Source organism: Ovis aries, chromosome 8 (genome assembly GCF_016772045.2).
Source record: "Ovis aries strain OAR_USU_Benz2616 breed Rambouillet chromosome 8, ARS-UI_Ramb_v3.0, whole genome shotgun sequence".
NCBI classification, from domain to species: domain Eukaryota; kingdom Metazoa; phylum Chordata; class Mammalia; order Artiodactyla; family Bovidae; genus Ovis; species Ovis aries.
In genome coordinates, this window is record NC_056061.1 from 41,609,024 (window position 1) to 41,630,226 (window position 21,203).

At 38.0% G+C, this 21,203-nt stretch overlaps 1 protein-coding gene across 1 annotated transcript in view; it reads right to left on the reverse strand.

The window, feature by feature from the left end:
• MANEA (mannosidase endo-alpha) overlaps positions 1–17,058 on the reverse strand; it is an 85,881-nt gene extending 68,823 nt beyond the window's left edge. The window contains exons 1-2 of the mRNA XM_004011265.6: positions 16,924–17,058; positions 8,012–8,590 (exon numbers count right to left, since the gene is read on the reverse strand). Coding sequence (XP_004011314.2) covers positions 8,012–8,552 — 541 coding nt within the window. The 5' untranslated portion in view covers positions 8,553–8,590; positions 16,924–17,058. The remainder of the gene's footprint in view (positions 1–8,011; positions 8,591–16,923) is intronic.
• Between the last annotated feature and the right edge of the window lie 4,145 nt (positions 17,059–21,203).

Consider the following 21,203-nt stretch of genomic DNA (forward strand, 5'->3'; position numbering starts at 1 on the left):
TATAATCAAAAGGGATTTGATTTAGGTCATACCTGAATGGTCTAGCAGTTTTCCCTACTTCAATTTAAGTGAATTTGGTAATAAGGAGTTCATGATCTGAGCCACAGTCAGCTCCTGGTCTTGTTTTTGTTGACTGTATAGAGCTTCTCCATCTTTGGCAGCAAAGAATATAATCAATCTGATTTCAGTGTTGACCATCTGGTGATGTCCATGTGTAGAGTCTTCTCTTGTGTTGTTGGAAGAGGGTGTTTGCTATGACCAGTGCGTTTTCTTGGCAAAACTCTACTAGTCTGCCCTGCTTCATTCCGCATTCCAAGGCCAAATTTGGCTGTTACTCCAGGTGTTTCTTGACTTCCTACTTTTGCATTCCAGTCCCCTGTAATGAAAAGGACATCTTTTGGGGGTCTTAGTTCTAAAAGGTCTTGTAGGTCTTCACAGAACCGTTTAACTTCAGCTCCTTCAGTGTTACTGGTTGGGGCATAGACTTGGATTACTGTGATATTGAATGGTTTGCCTTGGAAACGAACAGAGATCATTCTGTCGTTTTTGAGACTGCATCCAAGTTCTGCATTTCGGACTTTTTTGTTGACCATGATGGCTACTCCATTTTTCCTGAAGGATTTCTGCCCACAGTAGCAGATATAATGATCATCTGAGTTAAATTCACCCATTCCAGTCCATTTTAGTTTGCTGATTCCTAGAATGTCGATGTTCACTCTTGCCATCTCGTTTGACCACTTCCAATTTACCTTGATTCATGGACCTGACATTCCAGGTTCCTATGCAATATTGCTCTTTACAGTATCAGACCTTGCTTCTATCACCAGTCACATCCACAACTGGGTATTGTTTTTGCTTTGGCTCCATCCCTTCATTCTTTCTGGAGTTATTTCTCCACTGATCTCCAGTAGCGTGTTGGGCACCTACTGACCTGGGGTCTGTATACTGTCACCCTGCTTATTTAACTTATATGCAGAGTACATCATGAGAAACGCTGGACTGGAAGAAACACAAGCTGGAATCAAGACTGCCAGGAGAAATATCAATAACCTCAGATATGCAGATGACACCACCCTTATGGTAGAAAGTGAAGAGGAACTAAAAGCCTCTTGATGAAAGTCAAAGTGGAGAGTGAAACAGTTGGCTTAAAGCTCAACATTTAGAAAACGAAAATCATGGCATCTGGTCCCATCACTTCAGGGGCAATAGATGGGAAAACAGTGGAAACAGTGTCAGACTTTATTTTTGGGGGCTCCAGAATCACTGCGGATGGTGACGGCAGCCATGAAATTAAAAGACGCTTACTCCTTGGAAGAAAAGTTATGACCAACCTAGATAGCATATTCAAAAGCAGAGACACTACTTTGCTGACTAAGGTCCATCTAGTCACGGCTATGGTTTTTCCTGTGGTCATGTATGGATGTGAGAGTTGGACTGTGAAGAAGGCTGAGCGCCGAAGAATTGATGTTTTTGAACTGTGGTGTTGGAGAAGACTCTTGAGAGTCCCTTGGACTGCAAGGAGATACAACCAGTCCATTCTGAAGGAGATCAGCCCTGGGATTTCTTTGGAAGGAATGATGCTAAAGCTGAAACTCCAGTACTTTGGCCACCTCATGTGAAGAGCTGACTCATTGGAAAAGACTCTGATGCTGGGAGGGATTGGGGGCAGGAGGAGAAAGGGATGACAGAGGATGAGATGGCTGGATGGCGTCACGGACTGGATGGACGTGAGTCTGAGTGAACTCCGGGAGTTGGTGATAGACAGGGAAGCCTGGCATGCTGTGATTCATGGGGTCACAAAGAGTCGGACACGACTGAGCGACTGAACTGAAGTGAACTGAAGTTGGTAAAAATAAAACAAAAATCAAGAACAGATCAATAAAAGACAAAAAAGGAGGAGAAAGAGCATACCTCATGGAAAATAACCTTTACAAATGCAGGCAGAAAATACAATAATGGAAATACAAAACCAACACACAATGAGGTAGCATTAATAAATCTTTTAATTTAATGCCGTTAATAAGAGAAGCTAAAGGCAAAAGAGAAAAGGAGAGATATACCCATTTGAATGCAGAGTTCCAAAGAATAGAAGGAGAGATAAGAAAGCCCTCCTCAATGATCAATGCAAAGAAACGGAGGACAACAGAATGGGAAAGATTGAAGATATCTTCAAGAAAATTAGAGATACTAAGGGAACATTTCATGCAAAGATGGGCACCATAAACGACAGAAATGGAATGGACCTAACAGAAGCAGAAGACATTAAGAACAGGTGGCAAGAATACACACAAGAACTATACAAAAAAAAAAATAATGACCCTGATAACCATGACCGGCGTGATCACTCACCTAGAGCCAGATATCCTGGAATGTGAAGTCAAGTGGGCCATAGGAAAAATGACGAACAAAGCTAGTGGAGGTGATGGAATTCCAGTTGAGCTATTTCAAATCCTAAAAGATGATGCTGTGAAAATGCTGCACTCAATATACCAGCAAATTTGGAAAACTCAGCAGTGGCCACAGGACTGGAAAAGGTCATTTTTCATTTTAATTCCAAAGTAATGCAATGCCGAAGAATGTTCAAACTACCACACAATTGTATCTATCTCACACACTAGCAAAGTAACGCTTAAAATTCTCCAAGCTAGGCTTCAACAGTATGTGAACTGGGAACCTCCAGATATTCAAGCTGTATTTATAAAAGACAGAGGAACCAGAGATCAAATTGCCAACATCCACTAGATCACTGAAAAAGCAGGAGAGTTCCAGAAAAACACCTACTTCTGCTTTATTGACTACATCAAAGCCTTTGACTGTGTGGATCACAAGAAACTGTGGAAACTTCTGAAAGAGATGGGAATACCACACCACCTTAGCTGCCTCCTTAGCTATCTGTATGCAGGTCAAGAAGCAACAGTTAGAATTGGACATGGAACAACAGACTGGTTCCAAATCGGGAAAGGGATACGTCAAGGCTGTATATTGCCACCCTGCTTATCTAACTTATATGTAGAGTACATCATGCAAAATGCCGGGCTGGATGAAGCACAAGCTGAAATCATGATTGTCAAGAGAAATATCCATAATCTCAGATACATAGATGACACCACCTATATGGCAGAAAGTGAAAAGAAACTAAAGAGCCTCTTAATGAAAATGAAAGAGGAGAGTGAAAAAGCTGGCTTAAAACTCAACATTCAGAAAACGAAGATCATGGCATCAGGTCCCCTTACTTAATAGCAAATAGAGGAGGAAACAATGGAAACAGTGACAGACTTTGTCTCGTGGGCTCCAAATTCACTGCAGATGGTGACAGCAGCCATGAAATTAAGATACTTGCTCCTTGGAAGAAAAGCTATGACCAATCTAGACAGCATATTGAAAAGCAGAGACATTACTTCGCTGACAAAGGTCCATCAAGTCAAAGCTATGTTTTTCCAGTAGTCATGTATGGATGTGAGAATTGGACCATAAAGAAAGCTGAGCACTGAAGAAACTGTGCTGTCAGAGAAGACTCTTTGAGAGTTTCTTGGACTGCAAGGTGATCAAACTATTCAATCCTAAAGGAAATCAGTCCTGAATACTCATTGGAAGAACTAATGCTAAAGCTGAAGCTCCAATACTTTGGCCACTTGATGTGAATAACTCACTCATTGCAAAGACCCTGATGCTGGGAAAGACTGAAGGCAGGAGGAGGAAGGGACAACAGAGGATGAGGTGGTAGGATGGCACCACTGACTTGACAGACATGAGTCTGAGCATGCTCCAGGATTTTGTGATGGACAAGGAAGCCTGACATGCTGCAGTCCATGTGGTCACAAAGAGTCAGAAACAACCGAGTGACTGAATAAGTCCTTAAGTATTAATAACTATTCTAAACAAAAGTGGATTGAATTCAGCAAGCAAAAGGCACATAAGGGCCTGGAAGGATGAAAAACAAGAGCCAACTCTATGGTTCCAACAAGAAAGCTTTAAGGATCCCCATAAACTCAAAGTGAAAGGATGAAAAGGCATCCCATTCAAGTGGGAACCAAAAGGAAGCCATGACAGCTATACTTCTAACAATCAAAAGAGTTGGAAAATCTAAAGATACATGAAAAATAAACAAGAAACTCCTGAACAACCAATGGGTGAAAGAAGAAATCAAAATAGGAACCAAAGATTACCTTAAAACAAATGAAAATAAAATCACTTTCTACTAAACCTATCAGTTCAGTCACTCAGTTATGTCTGACTCTTTGTGATCCCATGGACTGCAGCACACCAGGCCTCCCTGTTCACCACCAACCCCCGAAGCCACCTCAAACTCATGTCCATCGTGTCGGCGATGCCATCCAATCATCTCATCCTCTGTCATCCCCTTCTCTTCATGCCTTCAATCTTTCCAAGCATCAGGGTCTTTTCCAATGAATCAGTTCTTCACATCAGGTGGCCAAAGTATTGGAGTTTCAGCTTCAGCATCAGCCCTTCCAGTGAATATTCAGGACTAATTTCCTTTAGGATTGACTAGTTGGATCTCCTTGCAGTCCAAGGGTCTTCTCCAACAGCACAGTTCAAAAGCATCAATTCTTCAGTGCTCAGCTTTCTTTACAATCCAACTCTCACATCCATACATGACTACTGGAAAAACCAGAGCTTTGACTAGACAGACCTTTGTTGGCAAAACAATATCTCTGCTTTTTAATATACTGTCTAGGTTGGTCATAACTTTTCTTCCAAGAAGCAAGCGTCTTTTAATTTCATGGCTGCACTAACCATCTGCAGTGATTTTGGAGCCCCCCAAAACAAAGTCTCTCACTGTTTCCACTGTTTCGCTATCAATTTTCCATGAAGTGATGGGACCAGATGCCATGATCTTAGTTTTCTGAATGTTGAGTTTTAAGCCAACTTTTTCACTCTCCTCTTTCACTTTCTTATGGGATGCTCCAAAAGCCATTCTGAAAAAGATATTTGTAGTCATAAAATAAAGATGTTAAGAAATGGGAAAACTTACAAAGAAACAATCTGGCTTTACACCTCTAGGACCTAATACATGACAAGAGGACCAAGAACATCCTTTGGTGCTAGGAAAATTGGATAGCTATACACAGAAAAGAAAGTTGGGTCTATCCTATACTACTCACAAAAAGCACCTTGAAAGAGATCAAAGACTTAAAATATAAGATAGACCTGATATAAAACTCCCTGAAGTAAACACAGGAAAGATCTTTGACACTGGTCTTGCTATTGATAGTTTGCATATGACACCAAAAGCACATATAACAAAAGAAAATATCTTAAAGTAGGACTATGTCAATCTTAAAAGCTTCTACAGAGCAAAAGCAACAATAACACAGTTAAAAGATATATACTGAATAGGAAAAATTATATTGCATATCATATAATGAATAAGGGGTTAATATCCATCATTTACAAAAATTCATATAACTCAGTAACAAAAGGACTTTTGCCTGGAAATCCCATGGATGGAGGAGCCTGGAAGGCTGCAGTCCATGGGGTCACGAAGAGTCGGACACAACTAAGCGACTTCACTTTCACTTTTCACTTTCATGCACTGGAGAAGGAAATGGCAACCCACTCCAGTGTTCTTGCCTGGAGAATCCCATGGACGGCGGAGCCTGGTGGGCTGCTGTCTATGGAGTTGCACAGAGTCGGACACGACTGAAGCGACTTAGCAGCAGCAGCAGCAGCAGCGGTAACTAAAACCAGGCCTTTTTCCAAAGAAGACTTACAAATGGCCAATGGGCAAATGAAAAAATTAGTAATCACTTGGAAAATATTTACAAGTCAAAACCACAGTGAGATACCCTTTCGTACCTATATCAACAGCTACCATCAAAAAAACAAGAGATAACAAGTGTTATTGAAGATATAGAGAAAACAGAATCCTCTTATACTATATCAATGTACAGTCACTATGAAGAACGGTATGGAGGATCCTTAAAAAAACTAGAACTAGAAATACTAGATGACTCAGTAATCCAACTCCTGGGCATACACGTGGAGAAAATGATAATTCAAAAAGATACATGCATCCAGTGTTCACTGCAGTGCTATTTACAATAGCCAGAAGATGGAAGCAACCTAAATTTTCATCAACAGAGGAATGGATAAAGAAGTGGTACATAAACACAATGGAATATTACTCAGCCATAAAAAGGAACAAAACTGTGCCATTAGTGGAGACATGGATGGACCTAAAGACTGTTGTAGAGAGCAAAGTAAGTCAGGAAAACTAATATTGTATATTAAGGCATATATGTGCAATCTAGAAAAATGGTATAGATGCACTATTTGCAAAGTAGAAATAGAGACACAGACATAGAGAACAAATGTATGGATACCAAGAGGTGAAGAGGGAGTGAAACTGATTGGAAGATTGGGATTGACATTTATACACACTATGTGTAAAACAGGTAACTGAAGAGACCTACTATAGCACAGGGAACTCTATCCAATGCTCTGTGGTGACCTACATGGGAAGTAAATCCAAAAATGGGGGAATATATGTATAGCTATGGCTGATTCACTTTGCTGTACAACAGAAACACTACAAAACAACTATACTCAATTAAAAAAAGAAAAACAAGTCATCTTGCACAAAGTTGATATATAATAGATTCACAGGTCTCTGTATTATTTTGTTCATGAAAAAATCTTGTATGTCTCTCTACCCATAGCAGCTTAACAGTGAGTTGGCATCTTTTGAAGAATCAGAAAAATTTAAGAACACTCAGTTTCTCCTTTTGGCCCTAGTGGTAGAGACACTAAGAAGACGGAATCAAAACAGGGACAGTTTTATAAAGGGTGTATTAATGAGTTGAATTTTCATATACTCAATTACATATTTTTCTATATTATTTATCTGTGGGACATGATTCTATGTAAATACATGTTAACTGAAGGGACAGAAATTAGAGGGAAGAAAAAGTTGAAGGGAAGAGGGGAAAACAGTAGGAATACTTTGTGACTTCCCATCAGATAAAGGTGCAGATTGTAAATGTCAGACCAATCATAAAATGAAGGAATATATCTAACAAGTCAGAAAAGAATATAAAATGGACTAAACATTTTCAATACAAGTAGAGGCAGAAAAAATTGGGGAAAAGGACTAGAACAGATGCGATATATGGAAAACAAACAGCAAAATGAAACATGTAAAATCAACTATATCAATATTAAAATAAATGAAATAAACAGGTGTTAAAAAAGAAGAGATTGTCAAACTAGTTGTTTTTTTTTAAAGAAAAGACCAAATTATATGCTACATGCCTAAAATTTGAAACAGTACAAACGTGCACCAAGATGAATGCAGAAACAAATCGCTATAATTATACATGGAATAAGACTGGCAATAATGACTAAATTTCAGAACAGCATGCTGAGTAAAAGACTCCGCCCTACACACATATATACACACAAATATTTAATGATTCTATTTTTATTTAATAGTAAAACATTTACAACAGCTACTCTACATGATACATAGTTTCCTTGAACGTAGACAGAGCTAAACAGCAGACAAAAATGTGGGGGCTACAGAATATTTTACTTCATATTGGGGTGATATTTAAACAGATGTATAACATAAAGTGAGAGAATTCATTGTATCTTATGTCAATCAGAATTTTATAAAATTCACAGAGTATTAAATTAGAAATCAATAAAAATAATATACCCAGAAATGTTAGTGTTAACATGTTATAACAACAGTTTAATCTAGAATTTGTAAGTTTAAAATTATAAACTTATAATGCAAGATTAATTAATAATTTCTGACCCTATGGACTGTAGTCCGCCAGGCTCCTCTGTCCATGGGATTTTCCAAGCAAGAATACTGTCATGGGTTGCCATTTCCTTCTCCAGGGATCTTTCCAACCCAGGGATCGAATCCCTGTCTCCTGCATTGCAGGTGAAATGTTTGCTGCTGAGCCAGCAGGGAAGGTCAATTAGTAATTAATGTTCTACAAAAATTTACTGATACATTCACATACATATCTAAAATACTTACCAATTGAAGCTGAGTACATTTGTTTCATGTGAGTTTCGATGACAGAAGGATCCCGAGAGCTGTAACTTCCCAACTCAGGATAAAACCTGGAGCCAATGTCATCAGGGGGGTTGTGCTTCCCTTTGGGATATTTCTTGGTTATCCTAGGGTCCCAGTGTGAGAGAACTGGATGGTCCCAATGTATATATTTACCATCAAATTGTGGATTTCCATACCAACTGTAATAAAATACATGTAAGTAATAATTCAGAGGTGGCAGTTGTTCTGGATGAGCTTCAGAGGCTACGGAAGCTTTCACAGTGATTTCCTCAGTTTTTAAGTTCTTGATGTTTGTTTTACTGCTGATTTTGTCACTCTTTTGGGAATCAAAACCTTTCGTCAAATGAGTTCGTTGCCGAATTTCTGGAAGAAGCTCAAGTTCAAAAGGATCTCCAAAAGCTGCTTTGTTTGGTCTCAGCATTTTTAAACCCATCATCAGAGAGAAAATAAATAGAATAAAAAGTGACAAAATGAAGCAAGTCCTTCTTCGAAATTTTGCCATGATGTCATCCTTTAAACTCCAAAACGGTAAATGTTTAGCTGTAACATATTGAAAAACAACTATTAGTAACTGGTATTAAAAATATTTTCCAATGTATTCAAAAGGAAAACTAAAATCCATAAAGTTTGTTACACTGAAAAATTTTAAAGAGTATTATGATGTTTAACAATTAATAGCTACAGAAAGAATCTATACATAATTAGACTGAATAGCAGTATTTATTTGGAAATATCACAATTACATTTTTGTCAGATAAAGATTTTAAGCATGTTTTTTAAGAAAGTGAATATATTCTTCACCCTTTGGACAGATTTTACATATACTGCTATAGAAAAGAAACATTCCACCCAGAGACTAAAATTTTCTAAATATAAAATAAAAACTTCAGATTTAAAAAGGAAATATTTATGAATATATAAAAAGCCTAGTCATTCAACAAACTTAATTTCAACAAACTTATTATTTGACTGCATCAATTATAATCACCATTTTTTCCCCACCCCATTTCACCAACTCAAGTGTTATACTCAATTTTGATCTTGTCTCTCATCTCGCATTATGGAATAAATTACACACATCAGAATTTTATGTCCCATGTGTTCCTTAAACATTTTTAAAATTTTCCTCCTTTTGTCTCTCTATGGTTCAGTCTGAATATTTTCTTCTGAACTATCTTCAATTTCCTGACTCTCTTCAGTGGCAACTAATTTCAGTTATAAATTTAGTCTTAAAATTTTCATTTAATTCTTCTCTAAGATATCAGTTTTCTGCTAAAATTTCCTATTCCTTGAATTTTGTAACCCCATTTATTTAAAGTCTACCTCTAATAACCTGAATTTGAATCTTAAGATTCTGTTTCTATTGCCTGTTTGGTTTTTTCCTCTTAATATCCAGACAGTAACTATTTTTTTATAGGTTAAATTATTATTTTTACTAAATGCTACACATAGAATATGAAAAGTTTCAGAGATAATGTGAGGCTCTACATGTTATCTTCCCTCAAAGAAAGCTTATTTTTATTTCTTGAACACTTTTAGGGTAGAGGAAGATTATCTTAGTATAATCACATTGGAAGGGCTGGTGCTGAAGCTGAAGCTCCAATTCTTTGGACACATGATGCAAACAGCTAACTCTTTGGAAAAGACCATGATGCTGGCAAAGACTGAGGTCAAGAGGAGAAGGGGGCAACAGAGGATGAGATGGTTGGATGGCACCACTGACTCAAATAGACATGAGTTTGGGCAAACTGAGGGAGATAGTGAAGAACAGGGAAGCCTAGCGTGCTATAGTTCATGGGGTCGAAAAAGTCGGACACAACTTAGTGACTGAACAACAACAATCACAGATGGAAATCTTCAAAACTGGGTTTAAGTCCTTGCAAATATTTGGTGTATTTCTGATTCATCTTTACTCCATTATACTTACAGGTTCTGAAATCAAAGTCACAAGTATTTACCAAGATTTAATATTTGGTGTATTTCTGATTCATCTTTACTCCATTATACTTACAGGTTCTGAAATCAAAGTCACAAGTATTTACCAAGATATCTCCTCTAGGATGGGCTTTAGAAGGGCCCTGAATTCCAATTTTGGTCCCCAAAGAGCCATGAAACTACTGAAAGCTCTGTTCATTTTCTCAGCTGCCATTTTTTCCTTATATTCTCAGCTTCTCTGATGCTACTTTTGAAGCAGAGGTTTTAAATAATGCCCCTATTTCCCACCTTAATCTCTCAAAGAATAATGTAAGTTATAGGGTTCAGAATCATTCAAATATTCATATAATCCCTCCTGAATTCACTTATATCCTTAGTGTAACAAAAGACTTTCTATACCTAAGACTCAAAATTCAGATGCAATAAATTAAAAAAAAAGATTAATACATAAATTTTTAAATATATATGTCAAAAAACACTACAAAATAAAGTGAAAAGACAACTGACAATCTTAATGAAAATATCTGAAAGATCTTCTGTATCATTCAATATTAGAAAAATGTAAATTAAAACCATACAAATATATCATTTCTTATCTATGAGGGTGGCAAAAAATAAAAAGCATGAAACTACATCCTGTTGGTAGGAAAAGTGAGAAAATAATCACTTTTATGCGTTGATAGTGAATAAAATCTCTTCAACCTTTTTTGGAATTTGGCAATATATAACAAAATTACACATCCATTTTCCTTTGATTCAAGAATCCTACTTCACAGAATTTACCTTGAAAATACACAGCCAATAGTAAGTACATAAGTTAACACGCAGCACTGTTTGTAAAATACTGAGTATTCAGAAAAAATGAGGAAGAGCTTTGAGATGAAAGAAAGTGATTCTGTGGATAAAGTGCTAAGTGAAAAAAGCAAAACGACAATAAGAAAAAATAGATTTTCCCAAGTGAGCAAAAGAAACAGAAAAACAAGAATCTAGTAAGGTTGATTATCTACAGAGGGTAAAGAGAAACTGAAAAATATGGGGTGATTAAAACAGGGTAGAACTGTGGATAAAGAAAGTAACTGAGTATAACCTTTCATATAGGTTTGTCATTTTAAGTTATGTTTCATTTCACATACTCAAAACAAACAAAATATATTAGAGGTTAAATTCCAGTTAACAAGTAGGTTATTTATGCTATGATGAAGGTTAGCAATTCTTAAAATATTTAATGTACATTGTGAAAATAAGCAAAATAAGCCAGAAAATGGGGCTCAGGTTGTTTACTGACCAAAAAAAATAACAAAAAAACAAAAAGAAAAAAGTGTTACAAACACAGAAAGTAGGAAGCTAAAATGAAACTTGTATTGTCAAACTGCAATTGGCAGTATCAATATGGATGCATGGCTTTTAAAAGATAAACAAATTCATGTGTGGGGGTGGGTAAATGGGTGTGTACACATACAAATACATGCACATTATTTCCTAGTTCTGTCCCCTGAGAGTCTAGAACCAAAGAAATCCTTGCAGCAATAAACCCATCTGATGACAACATTGTGAATTTTACATACCCTTCTATACTGAATAGAACCAGGTTGATTTCAAGAATGTGGCTAAGAAAGTACAAGATGAGCTTGGAACAACTTGTAAAGGAAAATCAGCCTGAAATGAAAACCAGTATGGCCTGAAAATCAGGAATTACTCAAAAAATGTAGAGATATCTTCATAGGACACAGAAGTTAGCTTAAAGAGGCAACTACTGACAAAACATGGGCTGATTTCAACATCAAAATTATGAATAAGAATAATAAATTACAGATATAAAATAAGGCTTTATTTATTTTTTTTAAAAAATAAGACTTTATGAATCCATACTGATATTTTAAAAATGTGAAAATAAATAAATGGAATAAATAAAAACATAATGGAATACCAATTAATAAATTTAGATGGAATAACAGAATTAGACTATCACCACTTGGCTACTACTATATCAAGAAAGAATCATTAATGGATATTAATGAGGGGTTCAAAGAAATAGGGTTTATGAGAATTAGGATATCTACATATTGGCAGAGTGTCCCCCCCAAAAAAAAAGTATACCAAATTAACTACAAAGGGAAATATATACAGCAACTTAACAGTGCAGAACCTAGCAGACACCACCTTACACAAGTGATCAAAATTAATTTTATCAGTTGATTTGAATAAATAGATTAACATGAGTCTATACAATGAATGCCCTAAGAAAAACATACAATCATTGCTGCAGTACTTCTGTCAGCATTAATCTGGATCTAATCATGAAGGAACATCAGACAACATATTAAGATATGCATACGTATACATATTATATACAATGTGTATGTAAAATTATATACAATGTAATATATGAAGGTATGTGTCTATGTCACAATAAAGCAAATGTTTTATGGCAAAACAGTATCATTTGGTGAATTTACAGGAAAAATATACAGAGATTTTCAAGTTGTTTATTTTTTGAAACTTTTAAGTCTAAAATCATTTAAGAACAGGTAAGAAAGGAAAAAAGCTATCACCAGCAAACTGGAGGACCTGAACTGTTAATATAAACCTGCTTATTTCCAGGAAGGACCAACCCATACAGTCTTTCAACTCTGCACTGCAGGACTCCAGGGAGTAACATTACTTTGTACGGAATGTGACAGTCTCGTGCACAGGAATAAAGAGGTGATATAACCAAGTTCTGACCTGCCTCTATGATTTGTTGCCCTAAAATTTCAAAGTTGACAAGATAAGGAAGAAAAATGTATATGGAATAGGTATTTTATAAGGAAATAATCAATGGTAATGAATACTGACAAATCATAGAGAATGGGCACAATAACTACTCAATTTAGAAATTATAAGATGGATTTTTGAAACACTGATTAGCTGAATAGGGTGAAATTCAAGGAAGAGTCAGGATACATAATGGAAGGAATACTGATTCAGGAATTTGAAGATGTACATTCAAGTCAACTATGTCAACCTAACTGTGTGACCCTGAGTTTTTTTTAAAACTGGTCTAAAAAACAATTAACTGTTCTGTTTTCTGACAAAGTTGTTCTGTAAATCATGCAAGATAATATATGCAAAATAAAATATAAAAGGGTAATGTTTTAATCAAATAATACCAATTAGATTTTAAAAAAAGAAAAGTGAAGAAATATGAAACAGTTCTGAGACATTTATATATTTGTAAGACCCACTTTTTAGAGCAATAGATGAACACAAAACACAAAATATCTAGTTAAAAAAGCTGCTGCTCTCTCCTTTACCTCTAAATCTATTTCTCTTTTCCTTTCATATTATTTCCAATAAATCTAATCTACCTAAATAAAGACAGGCCTCCTGTGCTTACAATTTGGACTCTGCAGTTAAAATTCTAGCTGGGCTTTTCTTAGCCATTTCATCTATATAAGTGACTTGAAAATTTCCTTTCCTTTCTCATCTTTACAATGAGTTATTACCTCACTCAAAGGATTTTTATGAGGATGAAATAAGTTAATATTCCAAAACCCTTGGAATCTTTTTTGGCTTAGTGTAATATTGAATGAATACAAACAATTATTTATTTTGATGACGGTTGTTATTAAAGATAGGTGTCTAGCAAGCAATCAGTTAACACACAGTTTACTCTCTCTAAACACTATTCTCCATATGGCTAATTTCTGGACTACTACACTAATCCATCAAGACAAAGCTAAACTGTTGCCTCTTCTTGATACTTCTCCCAATGATTCCAGACTGAAAAATACTCACTTTCCCATATAGTCTATTATGACATTATTATCTACTTTTTAAATTGGCATCTCTTTATCTATTGCACCATGCTATTTAATGTATTATACATCCTACTAGATTGTTCCATAAGATCCAGAAATGGAGTCCTTACCTTTACACTATAGTAGAACCCAACATATCTTATATTTGCTGCTAAGTTGCTTCAGTCGTGTCCGACTCTGTGCGACCCCAGAGATGGCAGCCCACCAGGCTCCCCCATCCCTGGGATTCTCCAGGCAAGAACACTGGAGTGGCTTGCCATTTCCTTCTCCAATGCATGTAAGTGAAAAGTGAAAGTGAAGTCTCTCAATCTGGTTGACTCTTAGCGACCCCATGGACTGCAGCCTACCAGGCTCCTCCGTCCATGGGATTTTCCAGGCAAGAGTACTGGAGTGGGGTGCCATTGCCTTCTCCAATCTTATATTTAGTCAATGACTATTAAATGTTCAACTTAAAAAATTTAATTTCTGGCCCTTTTGTTTTTGACATTGGTATCTATTTGGGCAGTATGTGTACAAACAGGTTCTACAGACTATACATACAGTTGACATGCCCAGTCTATACTGAACATATTATATAGGAAGAATCATAGCTAAATAGATAGATCCAATAATTTTTAAAATCCATTTTACTAAAAACTATTGTGTCCAAATTAGCAAAACAATGAAACTTGAGATGCCTACCAGGTCTAATGATCTTTAGTAGAAAAAGTGTGGTGGAACTACTTAGTTGGTTTCAACACAAAAAAGTTCCAGAAGTCACCTCAGAGGAAAAAAGTTCCAAGTTAATTATAGATGTATAGATTTCCAGAGGAGTCACCTACTCAGTACTTAGGGTATTGGATAAGAGAAAATCTAGCATCTTCAAAGGGCACATGATAAACTAACACACAGAAGTAATATATTTGTTCTTTTGAAACTCTATGTCTTCTACTTTTGCTTTTTGTGATTTGGAGGTCTTTCAATCTTTGAAATGATTAACTTTAACTTGTAGATCTAGCAAGATACGAGAGATCCAGAATGAGTGTGATACTATGATTTCAAAAAGGATTAGCTCCCATCCTGCTATGCAGAAAGCCCCCCAAAATTTAATTTTTTAATTTTTATTATTATGTTATACAGATTTTTGATTGCTTTCTTTTTCTAGCTGTTTTCCTGACATTATCTTCTGAGAAACCACTGAAGAGAAATATAACTAATTCTAGCTTTTGACTGTAGTGTTGAAGAAGACTCTTGAGAGTCCCTTAGACTGCAAGATCAAAGCAGTCAATTCTAAAGGAAATCAGCCCTGAATATTAATTGGAAGGACTGATGCTGATGCTCCAATACTTTGGCGACCTGATGCGAAGAACTGACTCATTGGAAAAGACCCTGATGCTGGGACAGAGTGAAGACAGGAGGAGAAGGGGACGACAGAGGATGAGATGGTTGGATGGCATTATTGACTCGATGGACATGAGCTTGAGCAAGCTCAGGGGGATGGTGATGTACAGGGAAGCCTGGCGAGCTGCAGTCCATGGGGTCGCAAAGAGACAGACACAAATGAGCAACTGAACTGAACTAAACTGCCAACAGAGCAGTTGCCAACTTCTTCCCAGTACCTGGGCAAACAAATGGCTGAGTAACCTGAGGTTAAGCAATGAGCAAAGAGCAAAGAAATTCAGTTCTAGAACTCAAGCTCCTCCTGTTATCACATCCTTCCTACATTTTAGACAAAGCAAGCTTAGAGAATACACCACCATAAATTTTGTGACAGATGAAAACTGCCAACATGTGATTATGTTTTCACTTAAAGATGATTATGTTATTACTTACTCATAAACTGTAGTCCAGATTAAATCTGAAGAAAGTTTATTTTCTTACATACTCAATATTCACCGTGTGACTGACAGCAACAGCTCTGGTAATGTTTTATCCATAGAACCTAGAAATCCGCAAGATTCCCTACACAATACTATTTTTCCAAGGTTTACATATAGTTCAATACGAATGGAGTAACACACTGTCATGAAAATGATGTGCAATCGTGTGACTTAATATTGCAATACCTTGATTTTATTTTGTATTTTTCTTTCAACTATTGTCTAAATTTGGTTGTTGTTGTTTAGTTGCTAAACATGTCTGACTCCTTGCGACTCCATGAACTGTATGTAGCCCACTCCGCTGTCCATGGGATTTCCCAGGCAAGAATCGTGGAGTGAGTTGCCATTTCCTTCTCCAGGGGATCTTCCCAACCCAAGGATCAAACCAGGATCTCTTGCATTGCAGGTGGATTTTTACCACTGAGACACCCAGGAAGCTCCTGCCTTAATACTTTAACATAACCAACTCATTCCAGTCTTACTTGCCTTTTTCTGAAGTCATATAATTAACATTATCTTCCCTTGTTTTATTTTTTTTTAAGTACTTCCACATTTTTCCTTAACTTGTATCTGCAAGGTCTCTAACTGTTGAAACAGAAACCAACAGTCCTAACTGCCTAAATTTTCATTGGTTCCTCTGGAAAATCGTAAAAGATACTATTCCAGCAGAGTTGCATCCTTCAATTCAGCAAACGGTAACAGTCTAAAATGATAGTGCCAAACGCGGAACAGGTGAATGGAAAACGCATCTATGCGTTGGCCTCGCCACCCTCGCTCTCCTCTCCCCACGCCTCGGCGTCCGGAGACCGGAGCCTGCCACCTTCCTGCTGCAGCCCAAGCCAGGTAGGCCTCAACCTTCCCACTTGCCCCTGAAGCACAAGGCCGAGTTTGGGGACAGAGGGTAAGGCGGTGAAAGGCTTTTCCATCACTCCTAAAAGTCGCAACTTCCCGGGAAGCGAAAAATACCGAGGCGACAAGAGGTTCGGCTGCAAAAAAGTGGCGGAAAGGAGGCCGACAGGTTCGGGATAAAGTAGGATAGAAGACAACAAAACTAACCCTAGCAAAATTAGGTATAAAAGCGAAGGAGTGGGGTTCCCAAGTTCTCGAGGCTCGCAGCGAGACGCAGCCCGCCGCGGCCGCCGCAGGGCGTTGGGGCGCAGGGTCAAAGGCCATCTGCAGGCGAGCAGATTGGCTGGCGGGTAAGAGCGCAGGCGCCGAGGGTGGCCCCAGTGCCGGCCACAACTGAGCCAGCTGGGCCCAGAAATCTACAGCTACTCACCAGGGTCTGGGAATCCAGACACCAGTAGAGGATCAGCCGGCGGAGACGCTGAAGCTGAGAGCAGAGGTGGCCCGCTGCTGCCGGGCAGTGAGCCTGAGCAGCCCCGCCTCCCGAAGGGCGCGCGCACCGCGTACTGGGAGCCCCTAGGGGCGGGGCCAGAGTGGGGTAGGGCTCGCTAAGTGGGCGGGGCTCTGGTTTCCCGGCACAGGTCCTTCTGGTCTGTAAGGGAGGGAAGGGGTGTAGATGCGTTCAGGGAGAGATTTTTTAGAGTTGAGTTAAGCTGGACTCCCCCCGCCCGCTTTCCCCAAATAGAGGAAACCCATTCCTTAGAAACTAGCGTTCTAAGGTTTTGCTGGAAAGCTTTGAAAGTGAAAGTGAAAGTCGCTCAGTGGTGTCCATCTCTGTGAATTCTCCAGGCCAGAATACTGGAGTGAGTAGCTTTTCCCTTCTCCAGGGGATCTTCCCAACCCAGGGATTGAACCCAGGTGTCCCACATTGCAGGTGGATTCTTTTTCAGCTGAGCCACAAGGGAAGCAGAGGTATCCAAAACTTCCTTTTAACTGGATTACACTGGCAATTTTCGAACATTGTAAATTAGAGAACATCTTGCCCTCCAAAAAAAAAAAAAAATATATATATATATATATATATATATGAAACTTTACTTGGAAGCTAAAAGACAGAAATGACACTTTTTATTTGCAAACAAATTGCGTAAAATCACGTGTTGGAATACTTTTAGAAATAACTGAGAACAATGAGGCAGCTGTGAAGAAAAAGAACTTGTGAAATAGCGGTTACAGCTGAAGGTTTTCACCTTAAGTCAGAAACCAAGAGAATTCTCTCTTTTGTTTGGTTACCTAGTAGCAAGGAAATCCTCACTGGCAGTCTAGAAGTTGCTGATATGAGCAATTTTGTAAGAGTTCTTCTTTAAATCTCACTGGATTTTCTAAACAAATGTTAATTGCGAAATATGTATATGTGAATGTACCCCATATGCACACATTTTAGAGAATAATAATAAAAAACAATACCCAGGTACTTACTGCAGACCTGAAGATCCAGAAAAGTGCCAGCATTTTTGAAGCCAACTCATTGGAAAAAACCCTGATACTGGGAGGGATTGGGGGCAGGAGGAGAAGGGGATGATGGAGGATGAGATGGCTGGATGGCATCACTGACAGGATGGACTTGAGTCTGAATGAACTCTGGGAGTTGGTGATGGACAGGGAGGCCTGGCATGCTGCGATTCATGGGGTCCCAAAGAGCTGGACACGACTGAGCAACTGAACTCAACTGAACTGAAGAGGCCTCTTTAAAATTTTTTCCATCCCAGCCCGAAGTAATTATTACTCTAAATTTTATATTATTCATTTACATGCTCTTTTTGAAAATATTTATGTGTGTGATTCCCTAAAAATACAGCTATCCTGGTATTGTATTTTGATCTAATAAGTTTACACTACATTTTTTCCTCCTTTTTTTCACTGCATATTCAGTTTTTGAGGTTCATCTACATATAAATCCATTTCACATGAACTGGACTGTCACATCATTATTTGTAACACCCACACACTATTGTAATCAACCCACACTGATTGTTATAATCAGATGGTGGTAGCATCTGATTGATCTTTTAATTTGTATTTTCTGTCTTGCTAATATGGTTGTGCATCTTTATATGTTTAGTGGCTATTCGGGTTTCTGTGAAATGCCTGTTATCGATTTTGGCTCATTTTTTGGTTGACTTGTTTTTTTAAATTAATTTTCAGATAATCTTGATATATTTTTAAAGTTTAAATACTCCTCTTTTGTCAGATGTATGTGTTACAAATAGTGTCTCTTAGTTTGCAGGTTGTCTTTTAATTTTTTATGGTGTCTTTTGATGACTAAATGCTATATATTTTAAGGTACTGTTAGCTGAATTGAACAGCTTTTTAGGTTATATTTTGTGCTCTCTACAGTCTTGTTTGCAAGAGTTTTAACAATCAGAGACTATAGCTACCCTCTTATTTTCTTCTAAATTTAAGTTAATTGTGAAATACTTTAGACAGACACAGGAAGATACAGATAAAATAATGAACTCCCATGCACCCTAGCCAAACGTTTTGCAAGTCCCGCTTCCATATGATTCTTCTCTAAAATTGCCTTGGCTATTCTTGGCTCTTTGCTTTTTCACATAAAGATTAAGATGAATCAACCAAGACCCAAAAATTCTGCTTGAATTTAATTGGAATGGAATTGGCAAAGGCCTACTGAGCTCTATGTAGATAATGACTGGAGTGTGCCACCAGACTCCCAGAGTTCCTAGAGAGACTAGTGAGTATTGGTTCTGCCTGGTGTTTCCCATCCTTGTTCATATTTTGCCAAACAGATAAAAAGAATATTTTCATAAAGCTATGAGGCAAACGGCCTGCTTGCAGTGAACATGATGGATCTGTGGCTCTGAATATCCCAGACTCTATGGGGTAAATCCTAGAGTCAAGGAGACTGATACTTTGGCACACACATTGATGGCACCCTAATGAGAAGCTCTTCCATAACTAATTAATTTCACTTCACCAAAAGACACCGCTATATAGAGTCTCAGGAAACTGGGGCTCCAACAGTTATGCTGGCAGAAGACCACAGTGTATGCCACTGTGGCTTGTGGATAGACTGGGAAACCATCCATTAGTAACATCCATCTATGAGGGAGGACTAGGTTTGCACAGTTTCCGTATCAGTGCTCTGTGTAAGTAAACCCCTGTGAATCTTCCATGTACTCGTGTTATTTCCCAGCTCTGCATCATGTAATTTTGTTTTATAATTTAGTGCATGCCTTTATTTTCTCTTGAAGTAAAGGGGGACTTGGAAAATGGTGAGACATCAGTGTCATTTTGGTCCTGAGAGATACATTTTGTCTTTTTCCTTTTCTGATTGGCTAGTGAGTTTATACCAGTTCATGCTTTAGACTCCCTATTCTATTCAATTACAGAAATATCAATAACCTCAGATATGCAGATGACACCACCCTTATGGCACAAAGTGGGTGAAGAGGAGCTAAAAAGCCTCTTGATGAAAGGGAAAGAGGATAGTGAAAAAGTTGGCTTAAAGCTCAACATTCAGAAAACGAAGATCATGGCATCCGGTCTCATCACTTCAGGGGAAATAGATGGGAAAACAGTGGAAACAGTGTCAGACTTTATTTTTTGGGCTCCAGAATCACTGCAGATGGTGATTGCAGCCATGAAATTAAAAGATGCTTACTCCTTGGAAGAAATGTTATGACCAACCTAGATAGCATATTCAAAAGCAGAGACATTACTTTGCCGACTGAGGTCTGTCTAGTCAAGGCTATGGTTTTTCCTGTGGTCATGTATGGATGTGAGAGTTGGACTGTAAGGAAGGCTGAGCACTGAAGAATTCATGCTTTTGAAGTGTGGTGTTGGAGAAGACTCTTGAGAGTCCCTTGGACTGCAAGGAGATCCAACCAGTCCAGTCTGAAGATCAGCCCTGGGATTTCTTTGGAAGGAATGATGCTAAAGCTGAAACTCCAGTACTTTGGCCACCTCATGTGAAGAGTTGACTCACTGGAAAAGACTCTGATGCTGGGAGGGATTGGGGGCAGGAGGAGAAGGGGACGACCCAGGATGAGATGGCTGGATGGCATCACTGACTTGATGGACGTGAGTCTGAGTGAACTCCGGGAGTTGGTGATGGACAGGGAGGCCTGGCGTGCTGCAATTCATGGGGTTGCAAAGAGTCGGACACGACTGAGCGACTGAACTGAACTGACAGTTTCAAGAGGGCTATTAGAATTGTAGCAATTGAATTTTAATCCAAGCCTGGGTATCTCAGGAAGAAGGACTTTCTGAGAGTCCAAGTTTATATGTGCCTCTGGGCAGCTGGGTCAAGTGGTAACTAGCAGGGCAGAGTTGATGGCACCAGCCTTTCTACTGTCATATGTGGAATCTCACTTCCTTATTTTCTGTACTGTATTATTTTACATAAACTTTAAAATTTAAGATTAACCATAACTAGCAAATAGATATGTATTCATAAAATAGAGAGTGTAGCCCTTAGGATCCACACTCTTTTGCTTTCATTCTTCTATTATTATTTGATATAGGAAATATTACTTAGTTTCTATTTCTGTCAATTTTTAAAAGTAATAAATGGATTACAATAATTTGCCCGAGAAAGAGAGTTATCTAAATAGTCAAATTAAAACTGAAAGGAAGACTTCCCTGGTGGTTCAGTGGTTAAGAATCTGCCTGCCAGTGTAAAAGATGCACATT